This window comes from Syngnathus leptorhynchus, chromosome 15 (genome assembly GCF_054491065.1).
Source record: "Syngnathus leptorhynchus isolate UIUO chromosome 15, UIUO_Slep, whole genome shotgun sequence".
Taxonomy (NCBI): Eukaryota; Metazoa; Chordata; class Actinopteri; order Syngnathiformes; family Syngnathidae; genus Syngnathus; species Syngnathus leptorhynchus.
Genome location: NC_141209.1, coordinates 2334776 through 2360227, shown reverse-complemented (window position 1 = coordinate 2360227; position 25452 = coordinate 2334776). Strand labels below are relative to the sequence as shown.

At 46.1% G+C, this 25452-nt stretch overlaps 4 protein-coding genes across 10 annotated transcripts in view; 1 reads left to right on the top strand and 3 right to left on the bottom strand.

The window, feature by feature from the left end:
• Window positions 1-538: 538 nt before the first annotated feature.
• On the bottom strand, window positions 539-3793 carry LOC147045021 (rab GTPase-activating protein 1-like). Its single transcript, XM_085932508.1, has 8 exons — window positions 2753-3793; window positions 2483-2578; window positions 2255-2365; window positions 2024-2128; window positions 1815-1898; window positions 1680-1751; window positions 1341-1610; window positions 539-1266 (listed from the first exon to the last, which is right to left on the bottom strand). Exons 1-8 carry the CDS (start codon window positions 2861-2863, stop codon window positions 1144-1146), a joined length of 972 nt encoding a protein of 323 aa, XP_085788634.1. The 5' UTR covers window positions 2864-3793; the 3' UTR covers window positions 539-1143.
• Window positions 3794-3907: 114 nt separating this feature from the next.
• Window positions 3908-5801, top strand: LOC147045020 (uncharacterized). Its single transcript, XM_085932510.1, has 7 exons — window positions 3908-4072; window positions 4382-4621; window positions 4692-4796; window positions 4863-4955; window positions 5026-5111; window positions 5182-5353; window positions 5424-5801. The coding sequence occupies exons 1-7, from the start codon at window positions 4043-4045 to the stop codon at window positions 5568-5570; spliced, it is 873 nt and encodes a 290-aa protein (XP_085788636.1). The 5' UTR covers window positions 3908-4042; the 3' UTR covers window positions 5571-5801.
• A 979-nt stretch (window positions 5802-6780) lies between these two features.
• Window positions 6781-9155, bottom strand: LOC147045019 (protein FAM163A-like). The gene is made up of 3 exons (XM_085932507.1): window positions 9029-9155; window positions 7256-7370; window positions 6781-7107 (listed from the first exon to the last, which is right to left on the bottom strand). Exons 2-3 carry the CDS (start codon window positions 7346-7348, stop codon window positions 6781-6783), a joined length of 420 nt encoding a protein of 139 aa, XP_085788633.1. The 5' UTR covers window positions 7349-7370; window positions 9029-9155.
• Window positions 9156-9903: 748 nt separating this feature from the next.
• Window positions 9904-25452, bottom strand: part of LOC147045017 (nardilysin-like) — a 52820-nt gene continuing 37271 nt past the window's right edge. For 6 of the 7 annotated variants that reach the window (XM_085931224.1, XM_085931220.1, XM_085931223.1 and 3 more), the window contains 31 exons: window positions 19685-19970; window positions 19282-19513; window positions 19028-19109; window positions 18064-18217; window positions 17610-17683; window positions 17436-17531; window positions 17238-17360; window positions 16381-16438; window positions 16235-16308; window positions 16096-16165; window positions 15657-15734; window positions 14997-15117; window positions 14649-14707; window positions 14491-14545; window positions 14307-14411; window positions 13873-13996; window positions 13577-13663; window positions 12599-12718; window positions 12473-12524; window positions 12261-12411; window positions 11997-12124; window positions 11753-11915; window positions 11619-11650; window positions 11357-11495; window positions 11220-11267; window positions 11029-11081; window positions 10841-10924; window positions 10662-10752; window positions 10437-10553; window positions 10262-10351; window positions 9904-10195 (listed from right to left, as the gene is read on the bottom strand). In XM_085931224.1, the coding sequence (XP_085787350.1) occupies window positions 9989-10195; window positions 10262-10351; window positions 10437-10553; window positions 10662-10752; window positions 10841-10924; window positions 11029-11081; window positions 11220-11267; window positions 11357-11495; window positions 11619-11650; window positions 11753-11915; window positions 11997-12124; window positions 12261-12411; window positions 12473-12524; window positions 12599-12718; window positions 13577-13663; window positions 13873-13996; window positions 14307-14411; window positions 14491-14545; window positions 14649-14707; window positions 14997-15117; window positions 15657-15734; window positions 16096-16165; window positions 16235-16308; window positions 16381-16438; window positions 17238-17360; window positions 17436-17531; window positions 17610-17683; window positions 18064-18217; window positions 19028-19109; window positions 19282-19513; window positions 19685-19970 (3353 nt within the window). In that variant the 3' untranslated portion in view covers window positions 9904-9988. Of the gene's footprint in view, window positions 10196-10261; window positions 10352-10436; window positions 10554-10661; window positions 10753-10840; window positions 10925-11028; window positions 11082-11219; window positions 11268-11356; window positions 11496-11618; window positions 11651-11752; window positions 11916-11996; window positions 12125-12260; window positions 12412-12472; window positions 12525-12598; window positions 12719-13576; window positions 13664-13872; window positions 13997-14306; window positions 14412-14490; window positions 14546-14648; window positions 14708-14996; window positions 15118-15656; window positions 15735-16095; window positions 16166-16234; window positions 16309-16380; window positions 16439-17237; window positions 17361-17435; window positions 17532-17609; window positions 17684-18063; window positions 18218-19027; window positions 19110-19281; window positions 19514-19684; window positions 20141-25452 lie in introns of those variants that run through there. The other variant, XM_085931226.1, reaches the window with a different exon arrangement.

Sequence of the window (25452 nt, the reverse complement as noted above, 5' to 3'; positions counted from 1 at the left end):
ATGATGGTGATACTTCTAAAAATGAAGAAACTTGCAGTTTGGTGGCAATTAACTTCACAAAGCATTGCTGTGGACCAATGTTCCTTACAACAAGAAGATAGGAGTAATCCGTCACATCAGTTCAAGTGAGCCCTGCCACTTTAGCATATGACACAAGATGTTTTCAGGTGAAATTCAACACGCGGGCCATGTGAAAATAGGCCACATTTCCTCCTTGGACTCAAAGCAGGCCGATTTACTTCCATAACAGGAAAATCTGGTCAGAAGAATGTCTGCTTAAATAGGGTGTCCTTTTTTCAATAACCTACATTGTCCATCCCTGGCACATTTACATGATGGCAAAAGTTGAAAAACTCTAAGTTATCTAGCTACATATTTATCTTCATATCTACCTACCCATCCCCATATCAATCTAATCTATTTATCTAATTATCTATCAACAGTAGATGTAAAAGTCTACACACCCCTTTTATTGTGATTTGTGTCAGTGGGACGGCATGAAAGATTGAATGGGGAATTGAAATTGAGGTCTCTCTCATTTGGGACATCGGGACATAATTAGGCTTTATTCATCATCGACTGGCAGCGTTGAGATGTGATGTGAACTATAATCCAACGTAGTTTTGGATATCTTTATGGGGCGCTTGAGTTGCACTGTCATACGTTCGTCCGATAGAGGGAGACAAAGTCCAGGTTGACAACACAAATTCATTGTTTTTGTGGCCCTTGTCAGTCATGGGCTCTTCAAATGAAATCAAGATCGCGGATATGGGTCTCATTTGCAGGAAGATGTAGAGCTTTATACATTTATCTTTCCCACAGCATAATGGCATACAGTTCTGTAATTGTGTTTTGCCTCATTAAAAATCAATTTAGAAAAATTAGCAAGGTGTTTTGCACAGAGATACCACACGGCCCAGTGTATTACAAACATGTACAAAAATAGCATTTTTTTAAATTTACATCTGATACTTGTGAGACACATTGTGATGTCACACACCCGCGTCGACGGCAGTTACGTTACACAGGTGATAAACAAAATGGACAACCCTCCTAACATATTTTTGTATCTTTACTTTCCGTATATTACACATTCATCAAGTTTGGACACAACAATTTAAAAAGACGCTTCCGTCGTGTAATTCACTCCATCTGTTGTTTTCTGTTTATTTCATACGTGCGCAGCGAGGTGAAGGCCTTGCTGATCCAGTTGTTTTTGGCATCCTGAAGGTCGTTGGCCAAGATTCCCCTCTCGTGTTCCAATTCCTGGAACAACACGATACTACGTGATTGACGTCTCTTTTATGTTTATTTACAAACAAAACTGCGTGGTACTACACCTGGATCTTGCAGTTGGCTTCCACCACTTGAAGTTTAGTCTGCGCCAGCTCCTTCTCTAACTGCCTGATCTGCGTCTTGAGGGATGCTCTCTCCTGGTTCTCCCGCCTAAGTTCCGCCTCGGTGGGATCCGAGTGTCGCCGTTCCCAATTTGGCACCGCCGCCGTGTTGATGTCATGCGATGGCGAGGCGTCGGATTTGTAATTTGCCGTTTCTCCCTCTTGGTATTCGGCCATGCGATGACTACATTGCGGACAGGCCATCACTGCCATCTGGAATGGATGAAAGTTCACAACTCTAAAATTCATTTTATTTATATGAACAAAAAAATGAAATGTCACCTTGAGCGAGCGAACCTCCTCTAAGTGCGCGTCCTGTTGCATCTCCAGACGGGTCGTGAGTTGAGTGCAGATCTAAACCAAAACATTTCAATGAACGTGGTGTGACCTATGACATCATCAACGATTATTAAATACCTGTTTGTAGTCGGCGATGATGCCTGACGACCGTTTCACTTCCTGCTCGGCCCTCTCCAGCTCCCGTCGCAACACTTCCTTCAACTTTAGATTATTATTCTGAATATTAATTAGTGCCCTACTGCATAATGATATTAAACATATTTTACTCTTGAATCATCAATAACATTTTAAAGTTGTCCATTACACATTTTTAGGCGTGCACCTACCATGACCGCCTCCTCCTCCTTCCCTTGCTTCTCATCCTCGATGGCCTGCAGTTCACGTCGAGTCAGAAAAAGGTCGCTGGTGAGCTTCTCCACTCTGTCCTCCGCCTGGCAACATCATTGACAAAAGTAGTTTCATCATTTCATCATATTTTTCTCCTCTTTTCTCAGTCATTACTTCTTGCACTTAATCGAACAAATATCTTCAACAACCAAAACACAAGTGGGTCCTACTTTGTCCAGGGCGTTCCTGAGGGCCACTTTGCTAGTGATGAGCCTGTGGGCCAGGTTGTCGTTCTCCTGCTCCAGACGGAGGCTGGTCTGCTGAAGACGACGGTTCTCCATCTGGAGGGGCGACACAAACACAGCAAGTCGTTGGACAAAACACACAAGCACATGCCCATACGCGATTCTAGATGCCAAAATATTTCCAGGTTTGTCTTAAATATGGCAGTTTCCCACCTGGCATTTGTTGAGCGGGTCTTCTTTCTCCTCCTCTTCCTCGTCCATCAGTTGAAGGCGGCTTTCTCTCAGTTTGGCTTTTTTCGTTGGGACCTCCTGACAGAGAAACTATTTTTAAGGCAATCCTGTTGTGGAGTTGCATGAGCACACCCCCTCTTCTAATAATTTGTATTTTCACGTTGTTCCAACTTGAATGACTGTTGCTGAAAGAACTTTAGCAACCCTGGAATTAAGAAGCCAGTGTTCCCGGGCTTCCGTAGGTCTCCTTACCGCAAAGTGTGGTCCCGTTTCAGCGACAAGGCAGGCCAGGATCTCCTCCTCGCTCATTTGCTCCACCACCTGAGCGTCGCAGGACAAGGTGACCGACACCTCCTGCATCATTTTGACCCCTGCCCACCCCCGGAAACGCAAGGAACCGGGATCAGGGTCAAATCCAAAGCGGTGGAGAAAGAAAGACTGGTGGAGCGCGCTTGACGTTCCAATGAAGCAGGCAGCCAGGTACAAACAGGTTGCACCAGGTTGGGTTCTGAGACCGATGGCAAGATGGAAACTTTCTTTTCCCTTTCCTCGTTTCTTTCTGGCACAGAATCCGACAGAACCTGCAGGACACCTCCACCAGGAAAGCAGTCACGCAGCATGGCGATGAAGATGAGAAGGACGAGGATCCTCATTATTATGCTAATGAGGTCAAGGTGCCGAACGGGTTGAGCAGGTAAAACGAGAGAAAAATACCACCACATTAATTAGGAACACACCCTTGTTTTGGCGTAATGTTTTGTTAGATTACGTTTACTTTCTGGTATTTCAAGTTGAAAGGTTGAACTTTTGTTCTTTTGTCAAACTCACAACAAATGGAATAGTGTTCCAGAAATATCAAGTACTTTATAAAAAATAAAAAGTACTTTTCTAACAACAAATTCATTGACCAATCATTTTTAGAATAGCCTATGTCTAATAAAAGTAAATAAATCATAAAACATATTTTTAAAACAGCTACCCAAACCCTCTTTGTCTGTCAAAACTGTCAACACATACTTTGTTAAAAAAAACCTTAATTTGAAACCCCAAACTAGTTTAAAACCCTACTTTGTAACCCCAACCCTTATTTGAAACCCTATTTTAAAACCCCATCCCTAATTTGAAACCCTAACTTTAATTTAAAACCCCACTTTCAAACCCTGACCCTAAATGGAAACACGACTTTGAAACTCTAAAGACAGTTACAAATAAACAAAAATAATAAACAAGTACATTGTTGTTTTAATTACTTTTACTCCCCCCCCCTAAAAAAAAAAGAAATTCACGTCAAACCTTGCGCAACCATCAACATTTGTTTGTGACAATTAGTCTCGTGCTGCTTTTGAACGTCGTCATAACTTTCAATCTGTCGAACGGCGCACTCAACTTTCCAATCAAAGCTTTATCAAGTCATTTTCGACTTTGAAACGTCACAAAACAAAACATGCCAACCGCCACATCGGTCCGAGGGACGGCCGTGCGTGCAAGTCGACCTTCTGAATCCGACCGACTTCTCTGCGGCCTCATCCTTCACTTGGAAAAATGAACGTTACTTATCCACAGCGGAAACCTGTGAGTGAGCCGACCGTTGTTTTTGTCTCAATTGATTGATCATAACAACCATCCATTTTGGAAAATGTTGAGAGAACATTGACGCCCAATCAAATGGTTATTTTTTTTTTTTTTTACCCCCCCCCCCAAGTTAGCAAATTAGTGTTGGGGTTTCAAAACATTTTCAATAGCTTCAAACTCATTTAAAATTGGGCGAAAATAAACAATCATTGGAAAACTGCTTCATCAATATATACAAATATAAAACATACATTGCAATGTGGACAAAGGTTTGGAAATGAAGAATAATTTTAACTTTCATCCTCTTAGGATCAGAATTCGAGTCAACAATCCGCCCAGGATGGCGTACAGTGTTGGCACGTGGCCGTCGTGGTTGCGCTCCTGGTGGCCATCTTGGTGGCCATCTTGGTCCTGGTGCCCATCTACACTTTAAACAACACAGGCGGCGGAGGCCCCCTGGACGTCTTAGGCAACTCAGAAGACTCCACATTCGGCAATGACCTCTTCACCGACGTGGACTCCTTTGACTACCTGAACCCGTCTGATGACGTAAGACGAGCAGGGATGACAAAATGGCCATGTCACGGCGATTTTAGCTCATCTAATCAAATGCTTTTAGTTCCTGATGACGACAAACCGCTCTCAGAATTTCACTGAAGAACTGGCGCTGAAGATCATCAACAACCTGGTCAAATCTGGCAAGGTTGAATTTGTGACTGATCCGGTGGGTAACTCAACAAAAGTCACATGATGCCACCATCACGCTAACGGCGTGTTTTCTTTCCGTCAGAATTCAATCGGCAACGCCAGCCCGCCCTGCAACAAGTGCACGAGCAAAAACGTCACGTGCGCTCGAAGACTGGTTTTGACCGATGCGGGTGGTGTGAGTTTTAGGGCCCCGACTGCAAATTGACACCAAAAAAAGAAATGCTAATGCGCCATTTTCTTGGCAGGGTGTTAAAAGCACGGATCTGAGTAGCAGTCTCCGTGTGGGCAGCGCCATCGCCATCAGAGGGAAACTCAAAGCAAACACAAAGCGGTAGGTACGAGACCACGGGCGTCGTCGAATACGGCCGCTATGACGACACGGCGCCGTTTTTGTCTTGCAGTTTTATCATCGACCTGTTGATGAGTAACGGAAAGGCCATGCACCTGAACCCTCGTCTCCGATACTTCAGCGACACCAACGTGTTGGTGATCAACTCCTTCCTGAATAACATCTGGGGTTACGAAAATCGCCATACCGCCTCCTTCCCCTTCGTAGCCGGGAAGTTCTTTGAGGTTGTGGTTGGGCGCGCAATATGGCTACGCGTCGATCCTTTTCCAATGCTGCTGTCTCGTTGCGGTTCAGATCGTCATCCGGTGCAACGCCAAAGCTTTTAACATTACCTCCAACGGCCTCTCCGTCACCTTCGACTACCAAGCCGGCGTCCAACTGAAGAAGATCACGACCATGCAGTTTGAATACGTCGACGTGATCGATGTCATGCAGATGTGACGTGGCGCCATGGTGGTGTATTTCTGATCCGACTAGCACGGATATTAAGGATCGTCAACTTTATTCTAACATGACTTTATTTAGATCAATGTAGTTGATCACGGCCGACTGTATGACTTTGTGTAAAATGATTGAGGGGAAGAATGACATTTGAACATTGACGTTGAACTTTTGTACTCGTTTCCTTCCACTTTAGTCCAATAAACAGCATTTTTTTTTTCCTGCTTTAAACTGCATGGCGTCGCTTAAAAGAAACTAATTGTGAGGAAATTCTAAACTTGAGAGTGCACGGGTGAACTAAGTCACAGGCCGACTGCATCAAGTACTTGTCATGTCTTTATACATTTTGAAATCAACTCTTGACGTATAAACAGGAAGGAGGCCCAAACGTAAACGTGCACGGCATGGGAAGACATCGCCTCCACGCAAGGACAAATACAGCATATGATTTTTTGTTTGTTGGACATGTCATAATTCTAGATAGAAAACAAATCTTTCAGCCAAGGTAAACAGTTAGCCCTCAGTTTTGCGTCTCAGTGAACACCAGCAGGGTGCAAGTGTGTAGTAGGAGGCATTGGAAAATCCATGAAACATTTAAATTATTTAAAGTCATAAGTGATAAGGTTCTAAACTACAAGAAAGTTTCTGTGGCGTATTGTATTTTTTTTTTAATTATATTAATTTGAACAAGCCCCCCCCCATGCACACAATCACAGATAATTACTTTAATTTAAAAAAAAAAGTCTAGGATTACCCTTCAAATATTTTGAAGTACATAAAAAAATCCTAAAATGATTTCTTAAAATATGAGTAATTATCAATATATCATACTATATATGCTGCTTTTGTTCTATTTTGAAATCTTTATGTGCTGTATGAATCGATAATCTATTTAAATATGTCAAATTTCACAAAAGCTAAAATATGTCTAACTAAATTGAAATGAGAAAAAAAATTAATAAATATATTTTGATGGGATGCTAAAAAATAGTATTTTTAAATCTTTCACTTTCTAGCAAGTGCTAAAAATATATTCTTTTACTTTCTTGGAAGTTTTGAATACGTTTAAAGAAGTCGCAATTCAAAAGTGGGAATAAGAATAAAAAAAAAGAAAAGAAAATGTATAATATAGGATGCTAGAAACATTTTGGTGCTATGTTGCTCCGAAGCCACAAAAGTTCAGGTGGGCTGGTATTGCGCAGTTCAAAGGTCACACCTGGGTGCTGTAGGGCCTGGGCGGGGGGGTCGGACAGGCGTAACCCAACGGCAGCGGAGTCTCGTAGTACGTGTGGAAGCCCAGACGCTCGCCTCCGTTGAGCACTTGGGGGGCGGCGCGGCGGGTGTACGGCGAGCAGGCGAGGCACGGGGCGCCGGCGTCCAGCTGCTCCAAAGAGACGGGAGTAATGGCCGCCCCGTCGTTGGCCAGCGCGTCGCAGGTCTCGCACGGGAAGTGGGAGAACGGGGTGGACGGCGCCGCCGGGGCCGCCGGGGCCGAGCCCGCGTCCGTCTCGGAGTCATTCTTCTTACAGCAGTAGTACTGTGGACGGCACACCGTATCAAAGTCACAATTCTGATCATTTCCATAAAATGAATCATAAAATCTTCCCATCAAATACTTTTCGTATACTTCTTATATTGGCAAAAAAAAAAAAAAAAAAAGGGCCGATTACAAGAAAAGCTTTTACCTGCAGTCGACAATAACATAGGATGGCAACAATGCACACGAGAATCACTCCGGCAAGAATTCCTCCTGCTATCACGATCGTTCCCGCTGACATTCGACCAGATCTCCATCAAACCCTGCAAAAGAGCAAATTTTTTTTTTTTTTAAATACGTTTTTGTTTAACATTGGTGTGTGTGTATGTGGGCACCGTCTCCATTACATCAGTGGAATCAATTATGAACGGGCTGGTCCATGTTCATGTGGTTAAAAGCGATAGTGAGCCTGCTTCTCCTCTTCTTCTTGTGCAGCAAGCTCAAACATTGATGCAGTAATTATGAAGCCGTGGTAAGCTATTCCACCAACGCTAAAGGACTTGAGAAAGGAGCTGCTGGGAAGATCATGCAACAATATGGTAATGTCACAGTGTTGGAATGGTGGAGGTGAAGAGGTTTCACGCTCCTCATCCACGACACTATTTTTAGCTTGGTGTCATCCTTTAATTTATTTGTCATTAGCCCTCTCGGAGAGAGACACGCGCAAATGAACAAAATGGAAACAGTTGAATGGATTTTTGATGTGGATGATGTGAGGCGGACCTGGTTTTCTTTTGTACGGGTATACAGCGGTGGTGATGTAGTGGCTTGTCTCCATCGTCTGGTTGCTAGGCAACCAGCTGAGCAGCAGAAAAGAGCTTTCTTTAAAGATGCCCCATAGGCTGAAAAGTCTCTTTTGCGGCAGAAAAATAAGTCATGCAAGCAGCTAAGTGAGCTTAGCTAAAATTCAATCTTTGTTTTTTTTTTTTAACAAAATAAGCTTAGTTTGCATATAAACTAGTTGGCTAATTTTGACCAACTAAAAGGTAGTGATGTAACAAATAGTAATAATTCAGTATGGCTAGGTAGCTAACAAATTAGCCAATCCAATCTCAACATTTTAAATCCAATTCACCTTGTCGTTTCTTTAATCTGAAAAATTAACAACACATCATATTTTTCTGCTTCTGAATAAAAGACCATTAAGGTGCTGACAGTATATCTTCTTCTTCTTCTTCTATACAGGGTGAGAGGATCTCTCCATTCTTAAATCATGATAGGAAGACGGCAAGCAGGAAATCACGGCTGCCTGCTTTGCAATTTTAAAGCCCTGCAGGCCTCAATTATTCACGTGGCGTTCCTGCCGACAATATTTTTCCATCAGGGGCCAATTTAGACAGAACGAGAAGAAGAAATGGTGAAATTGCAGCTGCTAGAAAAGTGTGGAAGATTTCTTTCTTTACCGTGAAGGCTGAGGAGTGTGATGGAACACATTCTCGGGCCCTATACACATCAGTTGACAGCTTCCCCCGTGACAAATAACGAATAAAAGAATACTGTTACCCAAATTTGAAGTGGCAGCTAAATAATGAATAAACGCTTCAAGGCTCTTGAAAAGAATAGAACTAATGTCTTAATTGTCTTTGACATATGCCTGGTACTCTCTGCACTTGAGTAAACAAGTCCCTCGGCAACAGAATGGGAAATGTGCACTTATTTTGGAATCGCATCTCATTACATTTACACCAGTCAGCATTTCAACCCTCAAGTACGCCCTATAGATTTTCTGTACAATAAAAGGTAGACGCTAGAGAATTATTCAAATGGACGTAGTCCACTTGGAATGTTACTTTTATGCGAATATATAATAACATATAACGGACAGATGCGCGCATTGATATGAAGTTAAGTGCGCATCTTCCATCACTGATTGGCCTCATTGTTGCGCAGCTCAGCTGGATGCGCAAACTCTTCTTCTTACCTTTTCACGCAAAATCTCTGCAACCTGTTTCTGCTGGCAACCTCGCTGCAGACGAACCACAACCATCACGTCATTACGCGCCTGCACGGCGTCATATTCTTCTCGGTTGCTTCAGTGCCAAGAACCGGCAAGGACCTGTGGAAAAACTCTGGGAGACCTCCTCGGTAACCAGCGGGAGACGAGGCGGCGGCAGGCCGACAGAGAGTCGCTCCTCCTCGGCATGCCTGCGTCCTCGCGCCCCGCTCCTTGGTGGTGGTGCTGGTAGTGTTGGTGGACGCTTGGTCCCGCATTTTCGGTGGTCCCGGCGGGGCGGTGTTAGAACGAAACCGCTGGAACTCAAGCGTGACAATCAACAGATTTATGATTTATCCTTTAATTATTTTAAATGGTTGATTAATCAAAACATACGTACGAAAAATATGGCCAATGTCGTATCCAATCCAGAAAAAGATCGACTAAGAGAATGTTAATTTCCCCGACTGCAATACCACCTTAATCCTCAAGAGGCATCAGTGAGTCGGTTGGAATGAACATTAAAATCGAAAAGGGGACGCTTGGGGGAAACACAGTATAACATGGTGATGAGGGATCTACAATTTGTACAATTAGCAACAATAAAAGACATTTTGAAGCCAAACGATTGGTCTGTCTGTTACGGCCAAAGGGTGCCACCCGGTGGTTGAATGCTTACACAAAATATTCACTGAGGGTGATGAGAAAAAAAAAATCCCTGTGGCTAAAATAGCATGGTAGAGCAATTCTAAAGGTGGGCTAGATAGAAAATTGGAAGTTAGATGATGCACCCCATTGTGCTGTGCACACACAAACACCAATTGAGGAAATCTCAAGACTAGGTTCAAATGTGCAGAGGTGATTCTTTTATTGAGTCAAACTACTCCACTCATCACTGAAAGTATTCCTTTGCACGCTTCATTTCACAGCAAGGAGCAGGTCAGCCGATCAGTGACTCCTGCGATAGGGCAAAAGGGCCAGCTTTTGAATGAACGCATTGATGTCCAAGATGGCGGTGGCTCCCGCCATCTCGGCCGAGGGGGTCAGGAAGGTGAGCCTGGACACCTCGCCGTAAGCCGAGCCGCCCTGGGCGGGGAGTCCCCGGCCGTCGTCATTGTTCTGCTCGTCGCCCTCCTTGACGCCGAAGCCCACCACCTGTCCGGAAGAAACAAAAGCGTCATTGTGCCCGGCGAGCGATGAGGAAGCGGGAAAGTGGCGTACGTGGACGCTGAGTTTGCGGCTGTCGGTTCCTCGATGGTCGCGGAACCAGGTGAGCAGCTCGCTGCGGCTCATCTGCTTCAAGGCCTTGATCTGATCGCAGAGGGAAATCGAAAAAGAAGCTCATCCATCGGCTGAATCGAGCGAGCCGTTGACTGAGTTTGTGTACGCGTGTCACCTCTCTGTTGAGCCGGTCAAAGACGTACTGCTTTGTGACCACCTCGGTCCAGTTTCTGTCCACCTCCTCGCCCAGGTGTGTGTCGTCACACTCCTTCAGCTTCATCAGAGTGCTCACCTGCAACACACACACACATGGATTGGAAGAGACACACATCAAGGAAATGGGAGACTTTGTGGGCAGGAATGATTCATTTGATTCTGACTCATTTGTACACACACACACCTGAGCGTGGAAGGCCTCGTCAGTCAGCGCGCCGAGCGTCTCTCCAAAGGAAACGAGGAACTCTTCAATTTTTAAATCGGCCAACTCCGTACTGAGAGCACATTGTTTAGAATTTGCGTGAAATGTCTTTTTTTGTATTCCAATCGACACGGCAAAAGCAAAAGCGATTGCCGACTCACTTGAACTTGGAAGCCTGCGTTTGCACTGTGATGGAGAAACCTAGAACACCCGAAGTGTTCCTGCAGGCTGGGTAGACGTGGTACCTGCATCGCCCGAGAGAGAGAAAAAAAAAAAAGGACAAGAAAACAGGGTGAGATGCTTAAAAGTCATGTTCCACAAAGTTTACAGGAACGATAAAAGCTCATACCCAAGTGTCTCTTTGGTACGAAGGAAGTCAAAACAAGGCTCCTCCATCAGCATCTGGAAGAAAAAAAAATTGCAGCACAAGTATTACTTTAGTTTTTTTTGACACTTTTTATACATGGCAGAAAATGAATGGAAATCTGAAACAAATTGAAAAAGCACAATGATTATAAAAAGAATCCAACTATGACTCACCACTAAGAGTTCCACAAGGGTATGTTCCTTCAAGTCTTTGGATCCAGACTACCACATGAAAACAGATGATTAATATTAATCCATTTAAAAATATTATCCGCAAACAGTGACAGAAGATTTTTTTCCCCCCTGTGTACCTGGTAGTAGACTGTGACCTCAGAGTTGGCGTCTCCCTTGTTCAGAGACTTGACTTTACAGATGTGATGCTGCCTGGGCAGCTCCACCACTCGGAACATCACCGGCACCTCTACTGGCAACTTGGAGAACTGCAGCTTGCTACGGAGGAGGGATGAAAGTATGGCTGGAGTGCGGAGGACAGGAAAGAGCTGGATTCCTCACGTGAGGCCAATGCAAACGACAGTGAGTGTGGCGTTGTGTCCAAGCGGTCAGCTCACTCACTCTGTCACGTACTCCAGGAAGCCTCGCGACTCCTGCCGCCCAAACACAAAAGTGGATCAGCGCCAAGTTACCGACGGAGAACATCAAATGTCCATCCCTAACTATTTTTGGTTGACTACAAATGAAACCCTCACTTCACTGCTGAAGTTGCCCTGCACCAGGCCCTCGGCGTACAGCTCGGCCTTGAGTCGTCGGCTGAAATCGGCCAGCTCCTCGCTGCTCAGGCCGGCCATGAGCGTCTGGTACTTCTCCACCATGGACCAGCGGCCGTGCTCCAAAATCAGCAAGCGCACGTCCCTGGAAGAAGAGAACGTCTTTGCCACACATTTGGGCCGCTAGAGGGCAGCACAAGACTGAACATGTCAAGCTTTGCCTGACTTGTTAAGCTTGGAAGGCTTGATGAGGTTGTTGAAATAGGTTTTCTTCAGCTGCTCCGAGAACATGCTGAAGACGTCTGGAGGGGCCTTGAAGCTAGCCAGGTGGTCGATGATCAGGCGGAACAGCAGCTACAGCACATAGGATGAAGAAAGTCAACGAAAAGTGGTGCCCACTCCACAGCCGCTACACCTTGAATGACAGCTGTTGGATTAGATTACAGTAAGTCTGCCACCTAGTGGCGAATGGTGGCATGACTTTACTCACAGGCAATTTGTCATCAAATCCTTTGAACTTGATCACCAGCCCGTGCTCGGCCGCCACCAGTTTGTACTCCAGCTGGGCCACCTCGGCCTCATAGGCGGGCTCGGCCAGATTGTGGCCCAGGATGTTGACCAGCAGGTCGAACAGCACCACGCTGCGAGGCAGGGAAGCAATGATCGCCAGAAAAGGAAAGCGGTCCAGGTGGCCGCACTTACGTTTTAGCCGACTGCTGGATGACAGGAGAGATGAGATGAAATCTGATGTAGGCTGCCCAAGACCACGAGAAGAATTGTCATCAGAATCCACTTTGGGAAATTCCCTCATCCCTCGACAAAACACACCTTTGAGAGTTTTGAATGTGTTATCCTTCTTGTACCAAAGGCAGCCTCTGTCATTCTTGGTGATGCACACGGGGAACTCTGTGTCGGGGCAGTCGGAAGGCTTGAGGGTGAAGTTAGAGGCTGGGGTAAAAAAAAAAAAAAAAAAAGTGATGCTTCATTTTGAGATTTAGTTTCTAAAGAATAAGACGTTGTATACTAATGAATGGAAGAAAACTAAAGTGTCATTGAATTGACACACCGCCATGATTGTTTTTTTCTCTCACAGGAAGGATTTTAATTTGCTAGCGGTACCAGTTGTTGTTTTTAGCGTCGGTGAAACAAAACAGAAGGCTGACATATTGTGATGACTTAAAAAAAAACAGTGCATATATAAACTGAGCTTGTTTCATCGGAAAAAAAAAACTGTTTCGATGTAAAAAAAAAAAAAAAAAAGTTGAAAGACAGAGACATAATTATGTTGGAATTATATCAGAGATAAGGGAGAGGGGATGAATGCTAATAGGCTCCCCGTGTGATTAGCGCGGCGGGCCCCGCCTGAATTGGAGCTTAGCAACATAAAGGAGAACTTTGCCAATTAAAGCCGCAGCAATAACACCTCTATCAGAGTCTTGATTATTAACCGGGGAACCTTCCAATGACTGACGGATCGCTATTGTTCAACCGCTTACTCGCTACAGTACAAATGGCAATTTCCTCAGAGAAAACACCCTTGCGGTCGGTCGCTCAAAATAATTAGCATCTAGCATTTCCAAAATGGACGCCAATTCTTAGGACACATTGTCAACATTAGAAGATGCGCTCATAAAGGGATGATGGAGGTGACACAGTGGCAGCAAAATGGTGATTATCACCAGGCGGCCATGACGGGATTGATTGATTGGCTAGCGCCGATTGCGAGGCGACGAGCAAACTGCCGCAGGATGTTCAAAAAAAATGCCCGTGTAGTACGTACGATGTGCCTCAATTTGCTCGACTCACCGATGAACTTGTTCTCTGCGGGAAGGCAAAGCTCGCCGTTCAGCTCCAAATTTGCCGTCCAGCGTTCCATCCACTCGGCTTGGATGTCTGTGAAAATGAAAATGGTGTCATTGAAGTGACCGACCGAGATAAGTGGCCTGCTGACTCTACGTCAAACAATAAAATGTAGTGTCGTTTACTTTATTACACAATAGTGTACTTGACAAATACTCCATCTATAAAAAAATATATATTTACACAGAGACGGACGGACGGACGAACGAACGCACACACACAGACACTAACAAGACACTCGCCCTCCACGCTGTATTGTGTTCCAAACCACTTCTCCCTGAGGGGACAACGGCCCTGGTGTTCTGGCGACAACAGCATCAGGTTGGCTTTCTCGGGGGTGAGCAGGGACAACGCTGCACCAATCACCTGCACAGACGCACGCAGGCAACACATTTCCTTCTGTCACTGTCCAAATGTGTTTCTTTATGCAGGAACAATTTCACTGAGAAGGGGGGGGGGGGGGGGCACATCTTTCCACACAAAGCAATCTGCGTCACGTAAACACACAAAGGAATGACTGACAGAATAGAGGAGAGGTGGGGAAGAATGAAGCTTCTTTACTTGGTAGCTGTAATGAACTTCTTGAATGTACAATATTATGCCGTGATAACAAGAAAAGGTGATGATGTGGTTTCTAATGGCCTATATGGCTACAAAAAAAATGCAGAGTTGACACCTCGGGGCTGAAGTCAAACATCAGCTGGTCTCCCGTCAGCAAGTCCTCCTTGGGGAACAGTTGCATGTTCTCGCAGATGTCCTCCACGTATTCGATAGGGTCGCTCTATAAAAAAGGGAGAAGAGCGATAAGGGAACGGCGAGGAGCGGGCGGCGCTCGACCGACGCGGGCCGGGCCCTCCTACCTCTTCCTGATAGCGAAACTCGTTGGCCTCAATCTTCTGAATCTCTTCGTATATCCTGAAGGTGGGATGAAAAAGACATTTAGAGGAACGAGAAATGTTCCCTGAAAATTTTCAATCCAAAGGGACAATTTTTGGAGTGCGTGTTTTTCTGTTTGTGCCTTTTCTGAGGGCTGAGGATCTGAAGCATCTTGAGATACTGGAACACCAGGTGGACCACCTGCAGGAATTGAAATCAAAACACATATAATTGAGTTCTACATGTTTGATGTCAACACTGTGCTTGAGGCCGCGGCAACACTTCAAGACTAGTTATTTTCCAATAAGACAGTCCTACAAAAAAAAAAAAGAAAAGAAAAACGGCTCTCTCGCCGCATGGCTGCCTGCTTAGCCAGCGTTACCGTGGCAACTGATAGCACTACTCTTCCCTGAAATAACCTTGTTTGTATCTATCAATGAGGCAAATACCGACTCAAAATAGAAGAAGGTGGGTTGGCTTGGAAGTTCACCTGGTAGAAGTTCTGGAAACCTTCGTCAGTGAGCGTGATGGAGATGGAGAAGATGGAGTAGGTGGTGTTCTGATCAAAGCCGCTTTCGCTGTTGCCTCCGAAAAGAGCCAGGGCCCAGCACCTGCCGTCGCGCACGTCCGAGCGTCAGCAAAATGTACGCTGGATCGCGAGACGCAAATTTTGATGGCAAACCGCGACGCAAAATAAACGTCCGAATAAAAATCCGGAGGGATGAAAAGGACACGAGGCTTCATTGCCTCCCGGGCCCAATGAGGGGCCACTTTACGCCGCACCCCACTTAACACAGCAAAGCACTCGACGGGCTTTGAGCGCTCTCCAAGTCGCCCGCTGTCGTCATTCATCAAGCGGGGGAAACAAAGCGGGCTGGAACGTTCCATCCGAGCCGCTGAGTGCTGTCGACGTGTTTATTGGAGGGCCGCTTTGTATTGTGAGATGACTGAGAGAGGCCTTTTGCAATTTTTTTGTTTGTTTATTTATTTATCTGAGCTGAATGGCTTGGCCACTTAGTAACAAGAGCCCCGAGAAGCTCTCTTACGCAAAAAAAAAACAACAACAACCCAGTGTGTGTCCCTTTGGTAAATTGAAGACCTTTAAAATTGCGGTTTCTGCACACGAGAAACGCAAAGAGAAAGTACTCACTTCCTCCTGAGCATGGAGAGGATACTTCCTGGACCTTCGTGGCCAATCAGCCACGATATGTAGTGAAGAGGCTTCACTCTGCCAAAAGAAAAACATTGTTAGGACGAGAAAATCGAATCCCTCTCAAGACGACGGGGGTGTTGCATTCTATTGATGTAAGCCTCTTGTTAGATTTGGGTCTTTGCCACGGCAAAAAAGGTTCATGTATTGGGAGGGGGAAATAAATGTCAGTCCCTTTTAGCGCCTTGCAGTGCCAATAGGATAACATTGAAAATCTGGTGCAAAATGAAAAATAGTCCTTGCGCTAATATTGTTATATTGTCTGTTTGCACGTGTTTCTCCATCATTGGTGTTCGAGTCTCATTCTGATACTGCATTTACCATTGTAAGCTAGAGTATGCTAGCGAGGCCGTTCTTCAGCAGACTTTCAAACCCTCACCTGTAGTGCTTTTCTTGAGGCGGCAGCGCCCAGGTGATGTTCAACGAATGCACCTTCCGGACGGGGACCACTGCGGGCGACGCAAAAACAACCGTGCCGTAGTGACCCGTGGATAATTGTGACATATAGGATTGCGTACCTCGATATAGTTTGTTGAAAGATGACATATCAAAGGGATCCAGCATGTCGGAGAAGTCCGGCTTGGGAAGGCCACTGCCGACATCGACGGGAATCAAGATATATTCTATAATACGAAAGGAAGGCGTAGAGATCATCTCCACTCACTTGTTGGGCACCTTGCTGAAGATCTCTCGTACCCACAGCTCCAGCGTGTCCAGTTTCTCTGCGGGCGCACGATCACAAGAATTTAAGCTGTTTTATTTGTTCCCATGGAAAATAAATTCTAATCTTAGAGTTAGATCTTACATTAGACATTTTTCTCCTATTTTTGATTTAAAAGCTTTTTTTCCCCCAATGTACTTGAGGAAACAGCAAATGACAATAAGACACAACAACAAACAATGTTTTTTTTTGTTCTTCCTTCAGGGACTTGCCTTATTTTCGCTGCTTTGTATTATTTGATATATATTTTCCCCCCAACATTAAATTGGATATGGCTCCACAGGAATAATGCAAATATCGTTAAATGTAAAAAAAAAAAAAATAAAGATGAGGGGGGGGAAAAAGTGAAAACATGATCTCGGAAAAACAAGGCTTGCATATTAACACGAGTCATCATGGAACTCCTCGGCAGCTGTTAATGAGCCGGCTGATATTTCCTGCGAGGACGCGCCAAGACCCGACCATGACATCACCGCGATGAAGGCGACGACCCGAGGCGAGCTGCGAATAATTAGCCACGCTCGGCCAGAGACGGACACGTGGAGCGGCTCCTCATTAGAGCTTTGCGGCTTCATTAGGAGTCAATTAATCACCGGATTGCTTGTTAAAGAGTTCTGTCAATCTGCTCGCCAGACGGTTGTTGACTGATTCCACATGTGGATCACTGCAAAGCCGATCTTTCATCATACAAATACGGGCTTTGGTCAAGATTGTCCTCGTCACCCGAATCTAACGGAAACGAGCTGTGTCGCTTCCCACGACGGCGCAGACTCCCTTCTTCCATATACTGCATTGCTTACCTCTGGACTGGACAGCTAGGGTCATGTAATGCGCAGAGTAGTGTCTCGCCCAAAATTCTCGCAGCCGCTCGTAGACGTTGATCTTCTTCTTCTTCGGCTCTTGCTTCAGAGTCTGGGCGTTCCCTGGCGACATCACTCGCAAACTAACAAAATGTCCCGCCCCCTAGGGGACATGACGAACATCTCCCGCCAACTCACCCCAGCAGAACTTGCCCATGGGGTGTCCCGGCTTGGCCAAACTGCCAAAGAGCATCTCCTTCCTGTGCGAATCGGACGGCTTGGCCAGCTGGTATTCTGACGGGGGGGCAGAGGGAAAGACTCAAGAAAAACGACGGCGATCTCGGGATAGAATCCGAACGCGGACCGACTCACCGCTGTCCACGGCCTCCACCTCCCTGTCGATAGCGTCTCGGATCATCAGGGGGCAGATGAAGAACTGAGCCCACCTAAAAATGGAAGGACGATGAACCTCTTTTTAAAAAAAAAAAAAAAAAAAAAAAAACCCCACAACATCAGAACCTGCAATCTAACTTTTCTTTTGGTCTGCAACTTGTCTGAGCGGCAAAGAAAGTTTGACCAAGGGCGATAATTATGCACGTCTGTTGCGTCAGATCGATGAAATCCCGGCGCTTCTGCCACTTTCTTAATCAGGCCCAGAGCTGAAGAGCAGCGCCGACTGCATCCCGCTGATGCGGAAAAGTCAGGCGGCTGTGTTTTTAATCACTCCGCACTTCATCTTGGTCTTCCCGTTTGGCTGCTTAAAATGTTATCCCACTCAGCCACGCTGCTCCGGCGCACAACAAAAGCACCTCTGATCCGCTCTCACCTGTCGAGCGCCTCTTTGAAGCTTCTCCTCTGCACGTCAAACTGGAAGACGGTCCTCTCGCAGTCGGTGGAGGCGTTGTCGCTGCCGCCGTGTTTCTTGAGAAAGGCATCAAAGCCGTTTTCCGAGGGGTACTTCTCGCTGCCCATGGAAACCACTGGCGCCGAGCGAGCCGGCCAGCGGGGGAAACAAAAGCACATGTTTCAGAAAAATGTCAAAAGATAAGCTTCTCTCTTTGCGCGCTCAATTTGGTTTCGTGCGGATGGCGGGGAAATTTTAATAGCCGGTCCCGACTGGCTTCCCGAAAGCCGGCTCTAAATACGGCCGTAAACATCCGCTGACGGTTTTTATGGCGAGCGTGATTTGGGATTGGCCATCAAAAGATTTTTCGACAAGCCCATCAGTGAATGAGACAAACGATTTCTCTCTGAGACAAAAGACTGGGGCGCTCCGCATTTATCGCTCAGTGTGAGCGGCGGCGACACATTATTGCGCTAATATCCGATCTTAAAAAGTACAGCGGTGCCTCCAGATATGAGTGACCCAAACAAAATCTAATTATTTATCAAACTCACAGCAACAAGATAAAAAAAAAAAATGTCGGGAACCACTGCTGCAGGGGAATCCCGATTTTTGCCGCAATTTTCTTACAAAGTTGTATTTGAAGTCAACAAGGGTATGAGTATTATATTTGAAAAACAACCACAAGGGAAAAGGCGTCAAACCCATTAATTGCAGTGTCAGAGAAACTTCCGGAGGGCGTATAACGAGCGCCGCTTCTTTGTTTTTATCCCGTCCAACTTGCCGGTCCAAATATGTTCGGAGGGCGCCACGCTCAAATTTAATCGGTGATGGGTGAGCATGTAAAAAGACTTCAGTGAATTAACCTTTGAGAGCTAACCCGACTCAACACACGCACAACTCCCCCCCCCCCCATCCTTTCACTGTAATTACTGTAATTACTCACTGTGTTCCAGAAAGTGGGCAAGGCCAGGGAGGTCATCGGGATCACTGAAGCTGCCCACTCCGACACACAGGGCGGCTGCAGACTGACACACACACACACACACACGCTAATACAGTTAGCATGAGTGACTTTGTGTGATGGGCCGGTTTACACCAGGGATTCCAATCCTGCTGTGCTTGCAGCGCCCTCCCGGGGCTGGTCAAGTTCAAAACTCTAATAGTGGACTACAAAATATTTTTAGCTCCATGGTGTACCTGCTTCTCTGCATTCCCTCTCTTCTTCCTCCCCTGCCGGTCATCGTCCTCGTCGCCGCCTTCATCCGACTCCTCCTTTGTTTCGTCACTGGAGTCATCTTCCTCTTCCTCCTCCTCTTCACCACCTTCCTCCTCTTCTTCCTCCTCGTCGTCGTCGTCGTCTTCTGACACGAGCGGGTCGCTGAAGTCCGAGATGAGCAGAGCACGCAGCCCGTTGTCCAGAACAATGTACCTGAAAAGGCGGAGAATAATTCAGGTGGATTACATCTGAAAAGTGGAGATCGGTCCGTATGTACGAGTCAGCAATAAAATACACAAATTTCTGGCCCCCCCGTTTAGCGCCGCCCCTGGTCATCTCACATTTAAAATTCAGACAGTAAACTTATTATCATTTTATTTTTACCTGTACTGTTTGGTATCGCTTGGAGATTTGATGATGGCCACGTCTCCTTGGTTGTCCTGTCCAGCGTCCCCCTCGTCATCCCGGAGACCCTCTGGATCCCCAGTTGAGGGCCCCATTTGAGGACGCAGAGAGTCCGACGCCGGTGGTGCGTTTTTTGATTTGCCAGTCTGGGGCATGATGGGGACTTTTTGTTGTTGTTTTTGTTTTACGGTCACCGCCGTGGGCAGACTAAAGCGAGCGGCGGCCGTAGCCAAGCGGACAGCTCGCTGTCGCCGGTAATGTCCTCCTGCCCGTCCACGCGGCGTGTCAGCCAGCAGGCAGCGATGACGGAGAGTGCGTGTGGCACAAACGACACCGAAGAGAAAAGGATGCCGAGGCCACACACACACACACACACACACACACACACACACACACACACACACACACACACTGACATACACACTAAAGCAGACAGGCAGGCAGCAGCCGCACAATGAGGCTATTCACGCACGCTCTGGTGCTTTCGCCTATTCAGCTTGATGTCAGCTAAAAAAAAAAAAACACCGTACCCTAGCGACTCTCTAGTTTACAAGATACACGCAAACATAACAGGCAAGCCCGTCAAAGGAGTCGACGGAGAACATCCACTCTTGACGCAACTGAAAGTTTGAGTCCAATGAAATGGTTAACTGGCTGCTGTTTGGAAGTTTAAAAGCAAACATACAGCGTTAGCCTCTGTGTTTACTACTCGGGACTAGCCCCCGCTCCAAGTACGCGGTAAGTCGTGCTGTGATTGGCTGAGAAGTTCCTGGGTCACTGTGGTGCGATGCGATTGGCTGGATTTGCCATGTGAGAGCTTTTCAGCCTCACAACCAGGAACTGGACTCAGCTTGAAGATAAATGAGTGAATAAAGAAATGAAAAGGAGGTCACTATAGCAAAAGAACAAGATTTAGGAAAATAAAAATTGGGAAAATATTTATTCTTTTGAACTTTTTCCTAATAATTGTATACAATTATAGAGTGCTCTAATTTCTCATTAAAATATGCATTGAAACAATTTCTTCTTTTTTGGGGCCAAAGGATGGATGGCCAGCTTTCCCACCCTGAAATTGAAACTCTCTCCACATTTATGAGTGACTAAATTCTGTTTTGCTAGCCATCAATATGAGGCACATGCATACAATAGATGGCAAAAATCAACTTTGGTTTCACGCTTGGACCCGGCCGGGCCTGCGCAACAGCATCATGAAGAGGCCCGACGTTGACATTTGTCCAACGCCCTTCCACCGCCTCCTCCCCCAAGCGCAGCGTGTTGGCATTTAAGCCTTCCTCTGTGCCAATATGTCCTCCCCCTCACTCACTCACTCACACTCCCTTGCCCGAATCTGTCTCTCTGTCTGTCTGTTGGTCTGAAGCCAATCACACGTGCCCCTGGGCCTCTATGTCGGCGGAACGAGGTGATAAACGCTGCAACCATGACAACTGGCGAGCCGCACGCACACCGGCGTGCAGACGCACACACCTCGGCATTGTTAATTCACCAAGTCCAGCTTTCACCTGAGCTTCCCGTATAATAACGCATGAGCATCCGCATGGATTCACAAAAAAATATCCCTGAATAAGCATTACGCCAGCGAAAACTAGCAATGCGCCGGCGGTGGACGACTACCACGGATTCCACCGGGCATTCTCCCAATCGTTTATTAAGCAGAGGGGCCATTGAGGACATTTCCTTGGATAGTGGATAGATGGGGCAAACCACGAGGTATTTTGTCATTTTGAATGCATAAAAAAACAACAACAACAGGTTCACCTTTGTCTTCCAAGCAAGGCATTCTCGCCTCAAATGTCAATGTCATCACACTAGCATTTTCCGCTTCTGCGAGTCTCTCTATGACCGAAATTGAAGTTCACCTCGGGCAAATCAAAAAAAAAAAAGGGGGGGGGGGGCAATGTAAAACGCAGCCAGCTGAATCATTGTAAGACGCTATGAATGGCTCCCCCCTCGGTCCTCGTCCGTAAGATTCACTGGAAGTCCGCCGCCTGAACATCTCAGAGGGTTCCCATGGCAACTGATTTGAATTGCAATTAATACAGGACGTGATTAATTAGCTCACGCTTGTGACATACGACGACATTACGGCGCTTGGAGTGCATGTGTGTGTGTGTGGACTTCGTATGTGAATCACTATACTTCATGCGTGCGTCCCATGCGGTTTGTCCTTGCCCGCAGTGAGTGTGTGTGAATCAGAGGTGAGTCCTCTAGAGTGCTGCTCTTTGCTTTCATGTTATGACACAAGTACCTGACACCCCCCCACCACACCCCCCACTCCTATCCACTCTCCCCACTAATAATTCCAATAGACTTTCTGTGGAGAATAAAGATAAGAGTTTCTGGAAGAAAAAAAAATAAATTCCTCCACCTTTTGTTTAGCGTCAAGGTCCAATTTGTGAACACGACTCCTCTCGATTCTTAAAGTCTGGTTGCCCTTGATTTTAGAAAGCTCCCATGACGAATGACTCTCGAGCTTTATTTATGCGCATCGACCGGCCTGCCATTGATAAACGTCTAAATTGATTTTTTTTTGTTCATAGCTGCACATGCACGCCAGCCAGCCGGTCAGCCGGCCGTCCGGCCCAGCTCGGCCCGCCTCCTTCCCTGCATCGCAGGCCGGGGGGGCATTAAGTGGCCTTGTGGGGAAGCCGCGATACGGCCTAATGCACCTGAGAGCCCCTGAAATCTATAACCATCGTCTCCAGCTTCCTGCTATTACTGGAAGCGTCTGTGTTGTGCCGTCTGATTGGAATCTCCGAGGACAGCGTTCCCTCGCACCGCCGCGGGGCGATCGAGAGAGAGAGAGAAAAAAAAAGAGAGCGAGCGTGAGAGGAAGATGCACCTCGGCCGTTTCCTCAAGGTGATTCACCTTCACGCACGCGCACCAAATCGATGTGAAATTGAACTGAAAATTGAACTTTGAGCGCAGTAATGTGGAAGACATGTCGTTATTAAATCTTTTCCTGAAGCTCGCCGATATGCAAAAGAGCCTCAGAGGGGGGGAAAAGAGGGGGGGGGCGGGTGTGGGGAAAAAAAAAAAAAAAAACCCCGACACGCATCAATGCGTCGTCGTAATTGTCCACTACGCCATGGCCTGGATATCATTTTAAAGGTTTCAAATGTCATTACAAAATGATTTTCTGTCATGTGCAACTGTTATTAAAGGCCCTCGCTCTTATTACTCGCTAATGCGGCCATCATTTGTCACGCGAGTCTCTTCATCTGGCACACGTCAACTAACAAAAATCTTATTAGGTTGTTATTGGAGTGAACCCTCTCCACATCCAACACGGTCATTTCGAAATGAATCGTATCGTGATTGAATGACTCGTATTGCACTCAGAGTGAATTGTGTCCTATTTGGTGTGAATCCTGTCGTATTTGGACCGAATCGTATTATCATCGTATTTATTTGGAGTGAATCGATCATCACCGAAGAGTCGGGGTTCATCTTAATCTTGGTGAATCGTTTCGTAATTAGACGGAATCATTTCACAATTGAAGAGAATCATTTATTTGTAGAGATGCTAAGGAATGGTATTTGCATTGTATTAGGCTGTGAATCGTGTCATGGGCGGACTGAATGGTATCGGTATCGTTGGCGATGTAGCGGGTGATGGAGACACCAGCAGAACATGAAGGAGTCAACCTCTTCAATGTACAAGGTGCACTTCGATTCCCTAAAGGGCTAATTATTGACTCCGCCGTTTGTTCTCAAGCAACAAAAGGTAGACGCGGCAACAAAATAAAAAAGTACAGTTGGACCGAGTCCCTCAAGGTGCTAAAGTTAATGGTGCTGATAATTGGACTCCGAGGTAACAGTTGATTTGAAGCGAGTACGTGTCCATCGCTCTTTCCTGTGCCAATCAAAAAATAAATAAAAAATCCAAAATGACTTTGAGACGTTAGCCGATGATCGGCGTTCGAGAACAGCGTACGTTTTTATCATGAGCCGACACGTAATTGTGTTCTGCTTTCCTGTCGTCTCATTTTTATGCGTTTGTTGTCGCTCTTCTTTTATGCTTATGTCTCCGGCCGGCTACTTTGCATTCCGGGCTTGTTCGTGTAAAGCATTTGGTGGCCATTACCTGGGAAAAGTGAGCTATAAATAATCGGTACTTGGGCTTTTTTTTTTTTGGGTACCTTTTTCCGGGGCTCAAAAGGAACAGAAATGTCCCCAAAGTGTCAAGGATACAAGATCAGTAACCGGCTTCCTGGACTGAATAAATAAATTCAAATCAAATGCAATGTACAAAGTAGAAGGATTAAATTTTCAAATTGCAAAGGCTGCAATTTAAAAAAAAAAAAAAAAAAGAGAAAAACCGCTTACGCTTCATTTTGGTCAGGCTTTGTTTTTATATGCATACTGTGGATATATATTGAATAATCAGATTAATCCATCTGTTGTCTACGGAAATTGATGTTAACGTGTCTTCAGGCTCACGTTGCGAATGTCACATGACCAAAACCCGAGAAACAATTGAGCGGTGATGTTCACCATGTGAGCCTGAGGCCATTTATACTTCGTTCTCCTTTTTTAATCTTAGACAATAGGCATGATTTTTCCCCCAGGCTTTTCGCACCATGTCTCATAAAATTTAATGAAAGTCAATCAATTTCCCCCCCAAAGCCAGTACGTGAAGTAGCCCGGCCGCTCGTCACTAGCCAAAGCGGCTACGCGCGGGAAGCTAATTTGCGGCGTGGTGACATCTGTTGCTTCCACTTCCTCCTCCTCTTCACGCCGTGACAGGTGTTTAGCTCCTTGTGAACTTCTGAGGCCTTCATGTGATTTCCTCTCATGAAAGTCACATCATTTGAAACTAAATAAATAATAAAAAAAAAAGCCTGACACGTGTGTGCTGGCGTGCGCGCCGAAAAGCCAGATGGCGAGAGTCTCCATGGCAACGCGCACGGCAAACCGCCGGCGCTTAAAGGCACGGGGGGGCTGAGATGCATTAAGTAAGATGAGCTAATGAATTATTATTGGTAAAGGCCAACATTTGGGGGGGGGGGGGGGGGGGGGTGAAAGATACAGTACCTTTCCAATAAAAGAAAAAGATTCAATATGCATATCGATAAATTTTTTCGATTTGGTTCGATTCAATGCATTCGCATCTTTAAAATTAAAACGGATTTTTCGGTTAAAATCTTTTTTTGTTACACTCTAATATATATGTTTGCAGGCTATAAATGAGCGGTGAGCGGTAAACGATTCGGTGAGGTGATTCGATTCGGTCGAAACAAAGCCGATTTGCCGATTCAAATCGATTTGAGTTGTACTCCTACAACGAGTTAATCCATCCCCTTCAAACTATTTGCTTTTGTCACCTTTTCCTAATTTCCTTCATTTCTGTCACTGAATCGTCGGGCTCGGCGATTCGCCGCCATTCGGGCTGTCCGATGCCGCAGCTCCCCCGGGCTGCGCTGTGGAAAAGCGGACCTGCATCCTAAAGCTTTCTCCCTCCCTCCCTCCCTCCCTCCCTCCCTCCCTCCCTCCCTCCCTCTCTATCCTCTTCCTCATTGCAGTCTTCTCACGTCCCCCCATCCCCTCCTCCTCCACATCATCATCATCCTCCCTGCCTCCCTCATCCGCCTCCACAGGAGAGAGAGAGAGAGAGAGAGAGAGAGAGAGAGAGAGAGAGAGAGAGAGAGAGAGAGAGAGAGAGTGAGAGAGGAGAGGAAAAGAAGGCATGCAGGAGAGTGCGGCTGAACGTGAGCGCTATGTCGAC